We start from the raw sequence: 16740 nt of genomic DNA, 5'->3' as shown, positions 1-16740 counted from the left end.
ATGTAACATGCAAACATGTTGCTTGTTTGTCTTTTCTTAATTATATAGTCATGTAGAACAGTACAGTTGACTTAAGTGTTGTGGGCTAAAAAGGCTGAAAGTTATTGCACTTCATCATCACTTTGTTGCTATTGGGTGGGGTACACCATGATAAGAGCTCTCTCCTCGCCAAATTTAAAAGGGGTTGCTCCTGCCAAGGCACGTACAGGTCATGTTCTTAGTACCAATCTAGCTAAGCATAACGAGAGGAACCATACATACATACCTGCATAATTGCCATGGCTCTTAAGATCAAGACCTTCCTTATAGTTCTTCTCTTGGTCCTCATTCCCTTATCTTCAGGTTAGCAAAGTTCTATATATAAGTCAATACAATTTTGCAGACATTTAATTTGTTCCAAACATGTAACATTTTTATTTTTTTTATTTTTCACTTTTAGGCTTGGCTGAAGGCTTCAGGGAAAACATGCATCCTACTCATCACTCACTTTACAAGGTAACTTATTATCTGTCTGTTTTTTTTTAAGTGGAAAAGAATGGACCTTGTAAGCCAGAGCACTTGAGATAAATATTCATGAAGCTACATTGAGGCAAATATAGATGCTTACTTGGGTTTACTAAAGTCACATATGGTTTTTACAACAATTTGCATACAAAATTGTGAACTGTTGTGAATTGTGTATTAACTCAATATTTGATGTCTATATCTATCTTGTTCTTTTATGACAAGTGGTTTTCATTTTGGTTTTGAATGAAGAAGGATGGTATCAAGATTAACTCGAGGAAGCTATTTGCCCATGATTTTGTGTTGGATTATGATGAAGCAGGAGCCAACCCAAAGCATTCAAAGAAACCTGGCAAGGGTCCTTGAATAACTCTACACCTAGTCAATAGTCATATAATAAACTTATATACTCTCTCTGTCTCTCTCTCTCTTCCCCCTCAAAATGTTTTATTCATGTATGAGGAGATATGATATGATTATATATGGACGAGTTTGTTCACCGGAGCCACTACTTGTGTGTGTTTATGACTTATGAGGCAATAAAGTATGATATTTTATAATGTACACCAGATCTTGCATATGTATGTATGGATATTGAGAATAAAGTCTTACCATTTGTTTTCCAACTAGCAATCTTGTTATAGGGAGTAACTTCTCTTATTCGTGGGAACAAAACTTGAGTCTGAGTGGAGAACTGATAAAGATAAAATTTGTTGCTATCTCATGTACAATATTCATTTTCAACTTAATTAATCTTTATTAAAAAAAAAAGGTTTTCTATGGTCTCCACTGTCATTATAATACTGTGAGAATTGAATATAGTTACTATGAAATATGGAGAGCAAATAAGAAATAATTGTCACACGTAGAGACTAACAATATAATATTCCTTATCTCTATATATGAAACTCACTTTTAATTTAATGTATACAGTTGATTACATAATAACTCCATCGTTATAATAGTAAAAGACTGAAGGGACTAAATTAAACAAAAAAATTGTATAATGAATTAAAGGATAACCGAAATAAACAATTATCCATTGTCTAAGCAGGCATGGCAGTTAATTTTTAAACTACAGTATCCAAATGTAAACTTCCTATACTGAACAAGGAAGCCTTCATTTCTAGTGAATAGCTTAGTCATGCAATGTATTGAGTCAGCCATGGAACACAGAATTTTTCTTAAAACTGTTATCCCATTAACTTTCTATTAGAACACTAATTCCTACATTTCTACTGATTTTCATTTCTTGTTATTCTTTTATATATATTTTCTTGTTATTCTTTTATATATATATATATATATATATGTGTGTGTGTGTGCAAAATCATTTCTGCAGCCGCTTTACATACAACAATGACATGTGTATGGTTATGATTCCTTACATTTAATGCTTTCATCCTTTGTATGGTTATGATTCCATGCATTTAATGCTTTCAAATATATATATGACAAGTATTTGATTGTTGCACATACAACAGCTGCAGAAATGTAAACCCCATATATATATAGCAAAATAATTTGTAATGTGACTATATATAAGTATTGGTCACTCGCCTAAAAACTACGTCGTTTTGGATAGGATAAAAAAAATTCATGTTAAAAATTAATTATAAAAAATGAAAATATTATATTTATTTTCACCTTTTTATGGTTATGATTCTCTATATTTAATGCTTTCACACTGTAAAACGACGTAGTTTTATATGACAACATCAATCCTTAGATGCAGGACTGTACATCTGCTAAACCACACACACATATATATATATAGGATTTTATAATTCTCATGTAACATGAGAATAAAAATTTTCCTACACATCATTCGATATTCGTGTTAACATGGGTCTCACACATGACTTTTTGTTTCTATGGCGTAAGAATTCCCTTATCATGTAACATAAAAATTACAAAACTCACATATATATATATATATGGAGAAGGATATTGTAACAACCAAGTTGTGTTACTATTAAGTTACTACCAATAAATCTCACCGTTAGATCGATTATGTTGATCCAACGGTTATATTTATTTCCATCTTTGTATGGTCATGATTTTCCAAATTTAATATTTTATATTTATTTCCACCTTTGTATGGTTATGATTTTCCATATTTAATGCTTTCACTTTAAATATAGGGAATCATAACCATACAAAGATGGAAATAAATACAACCATTGGATCAACATAATCGATCTAACGGTGAGATTGATTGGTAGTAACATGGTAGTAACACAACTTGGTTGTTACAATATCCTTCCTACATATATATATATATATATATATATATGGGACAGGATCCGTTTACAAACTTTTTTTGCAATTACACTAATGTAGGACCGGTCGTACACTGTGTGATTAATGTAGGACCGGTCCTACATAGTGTAGTTTGTAAACAAAAAAGTTTGTAAATATAACCTGCCTATATATATATATATATATATATATATATATATATAGGAGAGAGATCATTTGACTCAATCCTAACCGTTGATTTCCGTCCATCCAACGGTTATAATTTAGGAAGTTATATTAATTAATTAATTATTAATTATACTATTAATGACAACCGTTGATTTCCGTCCATCAACGGCTGGGATTTGGAGTAAAACTTAAAAGTCTTACTCTGGAGTCAAAAGAACCCTCCCTATATATATATATATATATATATATATATATATATATATATATATATATATATATAGGAATACTACACTACTCTCATTTTACATGAATAGTTCTCTCATGCTATAGAGAAAAACTAGGTGGGACCACCATTAAAAGGTAAAAAAAAAAAAAAAGGAAAAACATTTTCTCATATCGTAGGAGTTTTCTTCTATTTATGACCCTTCGATTTTTGTGCAATATTTTCTTTTACTTTTTTAATAGATGTGGGCCCCACATAAAATGTGTCTACAACATGAGAAAATTTTCTCCTACCACATGAGAAAATCGAAACCCAAAAAAAAAGGGTGAAATTTTTAAAATGAAAGAAGAGCTCGTATAAAATAAAATAAGAATAATATTTCTCATGTATATATAGAAAAAGTTTATCCAGCCACAGCACATAGTTTCATATCAACGTCAAAGAAAGTTAAATTTGGCTTTCCAATTCCTGTGGCTGACATACCGTTTCCTACAGAACTTTATAGAATGCGGAGTAAAAAAGTTTGCTTCCTGATCTTTCTAATTATTCAGGTCATATATACTGTTCATCGAAGGCATTTTTGTGGCAAAGATGGACAATGACATTAGACTTTCTCTTCCTTAATTTTGGTATCAATTAAAGTTCTGCATAGAAGTTAATCTGTTCTGCATGCTTAAGATAATGAAAGCCACATATCTCATTTGTCATGAGAACCCAGAAAGAACCATCCAACTTGGATTTTGCAACGATGTCCAACAATTTATTAAAGTAGTGGAACTAGAACAACCTTTCAATCAAAATGGATACCGCTAAAAAGTTAAAAACACTACAAATTCTAAATCAATATTTTTGTATGCCTTATATTATAGCCAAGCTTAGAGAGTTTTGGTCATATACCATTTAGTGTAACAAGATAGGATCCTAGATTCCTAGTAGACAAATTTAAAAAATAAAACAGGTATTTGAAATAGCATATTTTTATAGTTTAAAAAAAAATTAAAATATTTAGAAAAAAAAAAAAAAACTCTTGACAGGAAAGTTAGATTGTGAGACAATTAATAAAAAATCAAACATATTTAAACTGTTCATTTTCTAATGTACTTGAGGAAGTCAAACCCCTGATAATCTAATTACTAATAAATTCAATCTGGTCATTGTGGACCATTTTTCGAAGCTCTTTGAAAAGAAGAAGACATAGACACATTATGGGCCAACACATGCAAAACAATAACTGAATTATAGAATCACAGTATAAAATGAACCCTTCAAAAAAAAATTAACAAGTCCTTAGTGCCCTAAACCAAAGTAGATTCTAAGATGTAAGTCTGTCTATAATATATACATTACTGGCATTTGTTTAATCTATAAAGAAAGCTGTGATGAAAACCAGATTCCAATAGACACAATTCCCATAGTGGCAACGGCTTGGACCAGCTCAAATATAATATTTTGTTGCTGCAGTGGCACATTCTTCCAATCTGTCCGCCTGCAAGAACTCAAAATAAGACACAAGGTAATTAATGGTAAAAGAATTATCAACTTATTTGATTAATAAAAAAAAATAAAAAAGCACAACACTTTTGCAGCAGGTTCAACTTAATATAATTTTCTAAATTCCTTAAGGGCTTTATTTCTCTCATGTTATAGGAGAGATGTTATCTTATGTTGTGAGATAAATTAAGTGAGGTCCACTAATTTTTTTAAAAAGAAAAAGAAAAAAAGAGAGGGGCACATCTTTTTATGTGAGTGTGACATGAGAGATATATCTTATGTAACATAAGAGTATAATTTCTCATTCCTTAAACCACATTTTACTGAACTCCGCCTTGTAAAATGCTCTGATTATGGAAACATTCCATCCTTCTTGTTAGAAAATAAAATATAAAGTATTAAAAAGATCATCACCTATCACCTTAAGGTTTTGGGTTGAAGTGGTTCTTTACCTGATATCAGAGCTTAAGTAACCACAAGGTCACGAGTTCGATCCTCACTGCCCCCACTTTCAGGTGGAATTAAGAAAAGCACAAGACAGACCAAAAAAATGGGCTTGTGCAGCACAAGGCAGACCAATAATGAGCTTGTGCCATATCCACACTTAAGCCCAAAGAGCTCTTGCGTGAGGAGGTGTGTTAGAGAATAAAATATAAAGTATTAAAAAAATCATCACCTATCACCTTAAAGTTTTGGGTTTTGGGTTGAAGTGGTTCTTTACACTTCATAGAAAGAATTTCCATAACTAGACTATGAATTTTACTAAATGCTAGCCCCAGTTTTGTTTTTCACAAAGGCCAGGCATATAATCAGAACTTAATTACTGTTGGAGACATTAATATAAGGGAAAAGTGTCTATACTTTTAAATTACACAACTTACATGCTTTCACTCTCACAAAGAGGTGGGACCCACAACTTTATTTTTTTTTGTCAACTCTCTCTCCTCCTTTATCTATCTCTTTCTCTCTCTTATGACACAATTTTACATCTTCAAAATTATACACACTTTTCCCTTAATATAAAACAATAAATGTGGTCATCACTTACTAGCTAACTTAAACTTTGATACTATATAAAGCATCAATTCAACCCAAAAACTTAAGTTGATAAGTGATGACCACATTAATTGTTTTATATTAATATCTCTAACAATTACCAAAGTCCAAAGTCATATTTACTTGAGAAAATACATACCCTAAATCGGCAATTATAATGCTGACATTATCCTGTGTACGTCGGTCCTGCAGAGTATATGGTTATATATTACTAAAACTGTTTAAGTGTCTACATAAAAAGTTCATGATAACAACTGCCTCAGAATTTGTTAGAACTTACCAATGCGGCTTGTGCAAGAGCTTCACAAGCTAGCTGAAATAAGAATAAGCAAAAAAAATTATTCCTGCAACTTCAATGGCTTATTGATATGAGTGCAATGGCCTTAAATATAAAGCATTATGTATACCTGAATGTTTCCATGTTGTCGTAGTTGATCCCTCACAAAAGAAACTGCTTCTGAGCTGAAATGGTAGAAAGAATGTGAAGGTAATTCTATGAAGAATAAGAAAAAGAAAGGTAGCAGAAAGAGATGATTATAAGGATCATGCAATAGACCTGCTCATGTAATCCCATAAGCCATCAGATGCTAATACTATAAATTCTGTGTCTGAGCCAAGAGCAACTTGATAAATATCAGGGCATGCAACAACCAAGTCATTGTTGAGCTGTACACTGGGTCACAAAAGCATCCTTATATTAAAATTTAAGAGTTTTTAAAATTAGTTAAAGATCAATTTGAATGTGACAGTAGATCAATTTCTTTTTATGTTGTTCTCAGTGTATGTTGCAGAAAATCTGAAAACAACAAAGCTAATGATGGCAAGTGAAAACCCTAATCATAAACTCAACATTTGACAATCAAAATGAAGCTTTGAACCATTCTTCCTCAAGGAATTCAGTACTTCCAAGGACAGAAAAGTATCATTCACACTTTCTAGGAGGCTAACGTTATCAATGCCTTCCATTTGTCTTTCTAGTAATTTATTCTTTTTAGCAAGATATAAATCAAGACAAAACAATTCATATCCCTTCTCTTTTCTAAATACTAATCTAATACAACCTACATTGAAGACAGAATGCAAGGAACAATTATTAAGACACACGTAAGATTACCTACCGAGAAATAAACTTTTCTGTCCATCTTCCTTCCTGAACTCCTTTTTGCAGCATCCTTTTCACAAGCAAAAGGTAAATAACCCTTAGGAAAAACTTAACAGAAGTATTGATAAAAAAATTAGCATAAATTCCTTTATACAAGAAGCAATTATGCAGGGATTAAGGACTGTACTCATTCTTCTTTGTTTTGAATCGAATGTCCCCAAATGCACGAGATACAGCAATGTCTCCACAAATTCTACCATTGACAATCTATAGACAACATACATTTGAGTTATCATCAGCCATATAATGGGCTTTTACTTATAATAAGTAAGGAATTGTGACAACCTTCATTAGAAAAAGGGTGGCCCACTGCATAAGGCTCCCACAATTGTGGTGAAAAACTTCACAAATTATGGAAAAGAAACAACCGCAAGCTCAATTTAACATGACAGGCTACAGTAGGAAGAAGCTACATTGATGTTTATGTGACAGTATTTAACTGTGGTTCCCTGGTGGGAAACAAATTACATTACATGGTGTAGTTTCTCCACATTCCAACCCACAATACATGAATAATAAAACTAGGAAAGAGAAAATGATTATATGTCCTATAAAATTTCAAGTTAGTCCTGACAACTTTCATATCAGAATTTAAATTCTCATTATATAGAACATTGATATATATTGACTAGCGAAGGTGGTCTAAAAGTATGTAAACAAAATGAAGGAACAAGGAAAACACACCCATCCACCTGCTTCTCTGATTCTTTTGATTTCTTGAAGAGAAGCCTTGTTGCTCCCATATGGTCGGTGTGGACTTGTCAGCACTTCTGCTTTTCCAGATCTGCATAGAACCTACAAGAACAAACGAGCTTAAATAGAAGTCATGTAATATTGAAGACATTTAATCCCCAAGATACCCTAATTTAAAGACTAGAACAGTTCCCGTGATAGATTATTTCTTGATAATTCTTGTGAAGAGAAAAGTATATAAAGAAGTAGAATTTTTCATCAAAAGCTGGAGTCAAATGTAACATGTTGGGGCACAATAAGTATTGATAATACATACCACAGATGAGTCACCAATATGTGAAATGAGTAGTTTATCATCTCCTATGAACACCGTAGTAGCTGTAGCACCTGATTCATCCTCCTCTCCATTCATTTCAAGCCTTTAAAAATGAAATACTGTCTAAACTCTAAACCTTAAATGCAATAATACCAAATCTAAAATCATATGGTAACTATTTAGACACATTTCATGGAGACTATCCATTGTAGACTAGTTTATTGGCTTACCATTTTAACAACCTCGTGTCAGCTTTGACAAATGCTTCCTGTAATGCTTCTTGAATGGCTTTGAAATCTTTCTCAACTAATAGTAGCCCACCTTGTAAAGTTTCAAGACACTCCTTGTATAACTCATCCCTGTAGTTGGCACTTGGCACATTAAATCCACAGTTCAGATTATGCAAAGAATAAAACTCATTTACCAGAATCAAAAGAAATAACTTATCCTTACAGCTCAAAGAAGAATGAAAGCATGGGTGGATGAACTCTCTAACTTGTAAATAAAGATTTGATGGGATGAGTTAAACATTTGAAAATATTGCAGAAGACTAGACAAACTGTGACCCACACTCCCCAAATACATCAACTATAAAACCACTTCCCAGATACGCAATTTTACCCTTGCATAATTACATAGGATTCAGGCTATGTTATAGTTAATGAATTCAAATATGCTTAAAAAACATAGCCTAAATCATATGCAAGATGGAGCTTTTCAATTCTTTTCAAGTGCCAACACAATAAAAAAACTGCTACCCAGCATCAGTTCACACACCCCAATATGGAATTAATTGGATACAAAATAAGCAAGCAACAAGCAAAAAGACAAAATTATTTTTTTTGCAAAGACCTGAGGAACTGAACAGAAGAAAACCCTCCATGCCCATCAAAAACAGCTGCAAAAGAGAAGCCTTCAAGTCCATCAGGTCGAACAATAATATCATCTTCCATCTCTTCGCGGAGACCCTGCAAAGCTATGGATCCCCATCTTATACAAGGCACCTCAGCCAAAGATGATGGGGCATCAATGGTTATGGCAGAGCAGCACTGGCTTCTGCTCGTGATGGTAAAGATGTTTCTCTGAGTGTTCTTGAAGGTGGAGCGGCTATGGAGCTTGCTTAAGAGGAACCTTTGTATTTGTGGACTTGACAAGGCCATCAGCTACTCAGTTAAGGCCTAGAAGTGAAGGGAATGTGAAGCTGAGAGAGTTGTTGTTGTGGTGAGTTTAGTTTTGGTGGAAGGATAGATAAGTGAGTTAATAGAAGCCTTTAACTGCTTTAACGGATTGGATTCTTTGATGGGATGAGATTCTCTGCAAGGATTTAGTTGTAGCAATTAACCTTAATGAATTTGTCTAACACAGGACCCACCCCAGAAACAAATGGTATGTGTTTTGTTGTGGCCAGGTTTGTTTAAACCAGAAGCATGTAACTCACCAATGTTACTTTGAGTGGTCAAACTAGAATACCTGATTTTCTACAGAATGCATGGTTGTGGTTTGGATCAGATAAAGTTTGGCTGGTACACGAGTCAACAAGATAGCTCACATTTGAATCCAACACTAAGCCGCAAAAACCATTTATGCTTTTACGTGAAGTAAAAAAATATACTGTGGATGCTCTTTGCAAATTAATCTATACGTAAGTAAATTCCAATGCATATCAAGAATTCAAAGTTCATTAAAAATACTTTATAACTCGCAGTAAACTAAATACATGTATTTAGGTACTTAAATTTTAAGAAATCATCATTTAAAAAATATTTCCAATAAGATTTAATCCAAATATACAAAATGTCCGGTGAAAAATTAATCTTATTTTTAAAGTATATAAGTACACCTTGTAATCATTATTATTTTATTTTTTTAATGGTTCCATTCCTCGTGTCCGTGCAAAACGAGATTTTAAAGTCCGACGCAGGCAAAGGTTGATTACAAAAACAAAACGATTAACGTTTTTCCGTCAACGATATAAAATTATCCCTTATACGTATATAAAAATATGTAAAACTTATATGGATCCATGTAAAAAAAAAAAAAAAACATGAGAATACTAAAAAAAAAAACATAAACCTTAGACATTTTTATTTGTAAAAAATAAAATAATCTCCTACGACCTAAAAAACATCAAACCCAAAAACAAATGCAATGGTAGTCAAAATCCATTTTCAATTTCTTCGCAATGAGTATTGAAGATAGCTTTAATTTGCATACATACAAACAATAGCAGCAATTTAGAGACGGAGATCAATTATTCTAAAGTGAAGCAATGTGTAAATTCTTATCCATAGTTTAAGATCTCATCATAACATTTTATCTGGACTCATGTAAATTCTTCTTTCAAATAATGAGGCCCGGGCTTGAAGGGATCAGACTCAGCATATGCCTCTGGTCGGTAAATTCCAGAATCATTCATTCGGTTGCTCAAAACATGAAGAATGGCCTTCTTCTCTAATCCATACTCTTCCCTGTTGCTTTCAACATAAGCCTCGGCCTCCTCTGCTATCTCATTCACAAAATCAAATCGATTATCTTCTGATAACAATAACCTCTCTATGTCCATTGTCAAGAGCTTTCCCTGGTCCCTTATCATCCTCACCTGCTCCTCGAGAAAAGGCACACGTTCCATTTTTTGGTCCAAATATTCATCCTTTTTTATCTGCAACAAAATGAATTTTTGCTTAAACATTCTCATTAATCAGAGGAGGCTGTGGCAATACCATGAATAACGGAAACTATTATTCACCAGCATAAACATTTAGTATTCATTCTACAGTTATTCATTTCGCCAAAATACTTAGAAAAGAAGAAAGAAAAGCATTGCAGAATCTTCCTGTGCATAGTCCCCTTTATTGCGTGCATCAAGATTCAGCAGAAAATGAGTATCAATTGAGACTTATATATACCAAATATAGGGAGATGTCCAACCATGATAAAAATAAGCAAAGATATGAATCAAATTGAATTTGGGTTGTCTTTATCACAGGAGATGAGCAAAAGCAGTTATATTTTGCAAATCTTTATGATCTTTAATAGCAACAGATACCTCTGTAAATGTTGTAGCATGTTTACTTGGAATGCCATGAAGCTATCATGTGCAAAACGTAAAACTCCAGCATACAGATTGCTAATTCTGTTTCACTGCTCCAGTCTACTTTCAAATCCTACAATCCAACAAATCAGTCTACGGTAGTACCATTAACTCTACTTTCCTATCTAAAATACAAAGTGTTGCTTCAACTAAAACCCTTCCTTTCCAGCAAATGAACAACCTTGGGTAAATGCTTCGTAAGGAAATACCATTTCCTGATTTATCAACTTGCACTTAAAAGCAAAACCTCTTCCAATTGAGGCTAATGCCCAAGAGAACTACAAAGTACAAATAAACACCTAACCTCACTTTGCAATCCCAACTCTTTAAGCTAAAGAAATTAAAACACTTTATAAGTTAGCTATTACTTTGCACTAACAGTAGTCCCACAATTAGGAACACCTTGAAAAAACTTGTTTACAGCCTGAGCATAATCTGATAATCCCAGTAAACTTTCTAAACTGGGCAACAAGTACAACAATAAAGCAAATGCTTTTCTTTCTAATCGTGTGTCGTTTGCTCAATGGCTCAATGCAAACACTTTTTTTAATTTTTTTTATTTGGGAAATTTAGCAAACAGCTAAGAGGCAAGCATAAACATAAAACCCCAAAAGTCCAAACTGTAAGAAAAAAACAATATGGGTTCAGAAGATACCAATTTTCTTCGCCTCCAAACTCGCCGTCCACGACGCTCCTTTCGCATTTGTGGCACCATCTTGCAAAATGAATGCATAAACAAGTTCAGTTTGGGACAAACGCAAGATTCGAAATTTTCAAATTCCTTCTACCTGCGAGCTAACGCAGAGGCTCGGGCTCCATGAATTTCCACCTCTTAACTCTAACTTCTGCAGAAAATTGAAGCAACAATTTCAGAAGAAAAATAAACATTTGAAAGAAAAAATTTACAGAAAAAAAAAATTGTTTTACTTATCGTATTCTCGGAAAACAAACACAGATTAATAGGAGAAAAGGAGAATTACAGGTAGAGTGGTAGATAGAGTGATGGGGTTGAAGCGAATAGCCATGGCTGTTGGGGTAGCGTGCTGTGTATTGTTAGCGATATCAGAAAACCAACATGATTCTATAAACTTTAATAGAATATTTAATTTAATTAAGAGAATATAAGGATAAAATTACGTAAAGGATTATCATTTCTGCTTTGGTGGTAAAAAAAAAAATCTCACCAATGAAACATAAACAATGAAAGACAAAGCATAGTGGAATGAGAGAAAAAACAATAACGGGGCACGCCCATGCCCATTCTTTTTTATGTTTCAATGATGTATTTTATTAATCTTACGTTAAAGGAGATAAGTTATCTCATGTCATAGAGATAAATTGTGAGCTTCACTATCTGAAAAAGAAAAGAAAAAGGTGGCACAATTATAGAAGGGTATGTAAAAAAGAAAGTTTTCATATGTAGCACAAGAGTTTTCCTTCAATGATAGCCACACCCATGCCCATTCTTTTTTATGTTTCAATGATAGAAAAAAAAAGGAAAAAGTGTGTGTCATTTTAAAGGATGTAAGTTGTATCATTTTAAGAGAGAGATAGATAAAGGAGAAGAGAGAGTTGACAAAAAAAATAAAGATGTGGGTCTCATCTCTTTGTGAGAGTGAAATAATATAAGTTGTGTTATTTAAAAGAATAAATATTTTTCTCAAATCAAATTCTATCACTAGAGCAAAATTGGTAATCCCAATTTTTAATAGTTAAAATATTGCCTGTGTCTCAAAAATATTTCCCCTAAAAGGTACAATGTTTGTCCCGTTAATTTTTTAATAATAAAAATTATTCTCAAAATTCTTTTAGCGTTTATTGTTTTTCTTATTGTTTTAAAATTCGGACCTGTCATTGATTCGGTGGAAGTATTGGGTTAGTAGATTATTGGTTCAATTGGATTCAATCGAATTTACTATTCACATAATAAAAAAGTATAAATTGATTCACAATGATAGCAAATATTATATACTTATAGACTTTTAGCTCTAGACCATATCCTAACATTGGATTAAAATTGCAATATAAGCTAAATGCACCTTTTGTGTCTTGACATAACACGCATAAACTAAACCATGATAACAAATAATAGACATAAAATATAGATTAAGGAGAAAGTGTTCACAGTTGAGATGAGACCATCAGTGTTTATCCTCGTTTAATTTCTTGAGATCATTATAAGATGCAGCTAAATTACATAAACGAACTGCACTAATCCAAAATACATTTTTTATTCTTATCTTACTTTTTAATCCTATTTACCACAAAATTTAAACATGATTTAAAGAGTTCTCAGCAACAATAAAAAGAAGATTTACAAAACAAAAAAAAGGGGTCAATCGGATCACCGAGCCGCAGGGTCAACCAGTCCAAATTGAGTTGACTGCAGAACCGGTCCAAATGACAACTCGAACCGGGGAATCCACCGGGTCACCGAGATCCGGGTCGACTCGATTGATCCAAGCCGGTTTTTAAAACACTAGTTTCTCTCGTAAAAGATAAATTTATCTTTTACATATGATAAAAAGTGTATAGGATTTATATTTTTTTATTCTCTCTTCTCACATTAATCCATATGAGCCCTCACATATTTTGATGTGTGTGTAATAGATTTATATATATATATATATATATATATATATATATATATATATATATATATATATATATATATATAATATAAAAGTGAAAATCCCTCAACACTAAAATTAACTCAGGGAAATAAATTTATCTCTTGAGAAACAATAAATCCATTCTTTTAAGGTTGCTATTGCTAATTCGAAGACCGACAGATACATATTCAAGAATCTCGAATATATAGCTTCTACCGTCAATGTCCGTTTAACTCTCTCTTTTTTGGTGTGGCGTTTAACTCTTATTTAATTACATATGTTAAGAAGTGATTTCGATAAATAAATAAAATAGAAGTTAAGCTCAAAAATCAAAATACAATAGCAAATAGATTCATTATTTAAAAAAATATTCAAAATAATTATTAAATATTAACGTATTATTATATATTTTTTCAATATTTTAACCAATAAATTAAAGATATAAATAATTATTGAATTTACTATTTTATATTTTTTACCTTTTATATCACTGCTTTAAGAATAAAGTATTGAAGTAAATAGATTTTTGAGAAATTGATATTAAAAATTTGCAAATAATTAATGTATTTGCATAACAACTTGATCTTTTGACGATGGTGGACACAGAAAGGGACGTGGGTTGCCCTCGCCCCTCCTAAACTTTGATATTTTTTTAGTTTTATACTATGTTGTATTGATACTGACATAGGATGCGGGATATGACACTTCAACACATTAATTCTAAAAAATATTACTGACACATTAGGATAGATTTTGATATTAAATAATATTTTTAAAATATATATATATATATAATATAATTACAATTAATACATATAACTACCATAATAAATCATACAATCAATTAAATATTCAAATTTCATAATATAAATATAAAGAAAAATATTTTTCATACTTTATTAATTTTTTATGTCAAATTTCATAACAAAAAATATTTAATTTATAAATTAATTTTTCATGTTTAGTTAAAATGATAAAATAAAATTTGGATCTACATGAATGTCGACCGCGTGACAAAAAATATTGATCGCGTGTCGAAGAACGTTGACCACGTGTCGGAACGTGTCGATGTCCATGTATTTTTTCACAAAAATTAATGTGTTGGTGTTCAAGTCTTTTATATATATATATATATATATATATATATATAATGATAATTTTTATAATAATAATATACTATTAATCTTAATAGTTAGTCACTTCCTAAAAAATATTTAAAACAATTAGCCATTTCTTGTAGTCTTAATAACATTTATAATATTGATATTTATTTTTGCCCCATATTATAAAAAATATGGGGTCCGCTATTGTCTTTCAAAGATCATTTTTCAAAATATTGGGTTTATGGTTATTTTCAATATCTAACTATTATTTCCACAATTGTTATTTGATTTTTCATGCACGCTAACATCACTTTTTTTTTCTAAGCATGGAATATTAGCGGGTTTTTTCACCCTTTTGCTCCTCATTAATTATTTAATAACTATTTTGCCCCTTATTGCAAACTATCTACCAATCTGTCCTTCTTTAATCGATTAAATTGAATATTTAATCGAATAAATGGTCAAATGAAGATTTAATCGATTAAATCTTCAACTTAATCAATTAAATCTTTCTTTTTATCAGAAGAACAACCTTATGCATGGGAGATTTAATCGATTAAATAGGGAGATTTAATCAACTAAATCTTCAAGTCAACGATTTTTGCCTATTTTGACCATTTAATTGATTAAATTTTTGGCTTAATCGATTAAAGAGGAGCAGATTGGTAGATAGTTCTGAATAAGAGGCAAAATAGTTATTAAATAATTAATGAGGGACAAAAGAGTGAAAAAGCCAATATTAGCGTGTATGGTCATCAACTATGGAAGGTTTCGATGATAGTTTCTCAACTTGAATTTTAACATCAATGTAATTTTCAAATATTGTTAAGGTTTCACAATTCAAAGTTGTTTTCTCTTCTTGAAAATCATATACATTTTTTAAAGATTCAATTTGATTTTCAATTAAAGGAAATACTTTGTAAACTAGCCAAATTTTTCCCTTGCAAATTTAACAAATTATCATTCAACTCATCATATGCATTTTTTTTATTACATAAGGGGGAATTATAACACCTCACATAATTGAAAATACATTATTATGATTGAATTGTAGATTAGAGGGTTTAATTGGTGAAAATCCTGAATTTCGGATGAAAATGCACTCGAAGGGTAAAATGGTAATTTGACAATTACTGAACCTAAGATTATGAAATGATATATTAGACATTATTTGGTGAAAATAATGTTGAATTTGGATTCAGAATGAAATTTGGAAGTGGATAGACACTTTTCTGAAAAATTGATGAATAGTAATTTTTAATGGATGAAATATCGCAATATAATTTTACTGAGAGGCTCAAAAATTATATTATTATTCTGAGAATGGACATATGTTGAAAGAAGTGTATAGAACCAAGAGAAATAATTATTTGAAGAATTTTGATATTTTTTGAAAAATACAATTAGTTTGTGAATAGAGGCAAAAATGAAATTATGCAAAAATTGCCCGGATCTTTTAAACATTGTATTGTAGAATTATTAAACTATAATTATGCATCTTGAATTTATGAAAATACCTAAGTCTTGAAATTAATTAAGATTTCAAGAAGATTAATTAAGTAAATTGAATTTAGATATTTTAGAAACTTTACTAAAAAGTCAATAAAGGTGGCTATTTCTAATTGGTCTTGAAATTGGCCTTAAAATCTCATCTTCTTCCTCCCTAAACATGTCTTGGCTGAACCACCATCGGAGATAGAGCTTGATTTATAACATTTTATTTTGACACCGAATCAAGAAAGTTACAATACGAAAAATACTCGGAATCTCTTGGTGATTAAAAACCCTAAAAGAATTCTTTGAGAAAGTGAGTGTGTGAGGAGGTCCAAGTGTTTAAAGGTGGCAGTTTTGTAAGGTGAGAGTAGCCATTGTTGGTGGTTTTTGTTACTTGAAATCTTGTATATTGATCTTTAGAAGTCTAAGAACCTATTGGTGGTAAGATTTCTCAATTTCACTAAGTGTTTTATAGGGATCAAAATTTTGGACATAATATGATGTGTATGTTGGTGAGCATGGTTAGAGAGGTGTTATGACTATGTTTCTTTGGAATTTATTGTTC

The 16740-nt window shown here is 31.4% G+C and overlaps 3 protein-coding genes across 4 annotated transcripts; 1 reads left to right on the top strand and 2 right to left on the bottom strand.

The window, feature by feature from the left end:
- The first annotated feature begins 212 nt into the window (after positions 1 to 212).
- Positions 213 to 1110, top strand: LOC133317821 (uncharacterized). 2 transcript variants are annotated; one of them, XM_061519715.1, is made up of 3 exons: positions 213 to 342; positions 440 to 495; positions 760 to 1110. In XM_061519715.1, exons 1-3 carry the CDS (start codon positions 279 to 281, stop codon positions 868 to 870), a joined length of 231 nt encoding a protein of 76 aa, XP_061375699.1. In that variant the 5' UTR covers positions 213 to 278; the 3' UTR covers positions 871 to 1110. The 2 variants fall into 2 exon arrangements, with proteins under 2 accessions (XP_061375699.1, XP_061375698.1); XM_061519714.1 differs by having other exon boundaries at positions 757 to 1110.
- Positions 1111 to 4375: 3265 nt separating this feature from the next.
- Positions 4376 to 9213, bottom strand: LOC133317772 (protein phosphatase 2C 57). Its single transcript, XM_061519650.1, is given in 12 exon segments — positions 4376 to 4543; positions 4546 to 4643; positions 5844 to 5890; positions 5985 to 6017; positions 6112 to 6166; positions 6261 to 6377; positions 6823 to 6876; positions 6994 to 7073; positions 7551 to 7661; positions 7876 to 7978; positions 8106 to 8234; positions 8728 to 9213. Coding segments are annotated over 12 exon segments (1164 nt in total). The 5' UTR covers positions 9036 to 9213; the 3' UTR covers positions 4376 to 4514.
- An 818-nt stretch (positions 9214 to 10031) lies between these two features.
- LOC133317812 (protein PLASTID TRANSCRIPTIONALLY ACTIVE 7) lies at positions 10032 to 12098 on the bottom strand. Its single transcript, XM_061519705.1, has 4 exons — positions 11947 to 12098; positions 11755 to 11811; positions 11622 to 11681; positions 10032 to 10534 (listed from the first exon to the last, which is right to left on the bottom strand). The coding sequence occupies exons 1-4, from the start codon at positions 11989 to 11991 to the stop codon at positions 10199 to 10201; spliced, it is 498 nt and encodes a 165-aa protein (XP_061375689.1). The 5' UTR covers positions 11992 to 12098; the 3' UTR covers positions 10032 to 10198.
- Between the last annotated feature and the right edge of the window lie 4642 nt (positions 12099 to 16740).

This window comes from Gastrolobium bilobum, unplaced genomic scaffold (assembly GCF_033153095.1).
Source record: "Gastrolobium bilobum isolate Gb01-03AN ecotype WA unplaced genomic scaffold, APGP_CSIRO_Gbil_v1 utg1481, whole genome shotgun sequence".
Taxonomy (NCBI): Eukaryota; Viridiplantae; Streptophyta; class Magnoliopsida; order Fabales; family Fabaceae; genus Gastrolobium; species Gastrolobium bilobum.
Note: the sequence above shows the minus strand (reverse complement) of the source record. Positions and strands in the feature narration are given on the sequence as shown.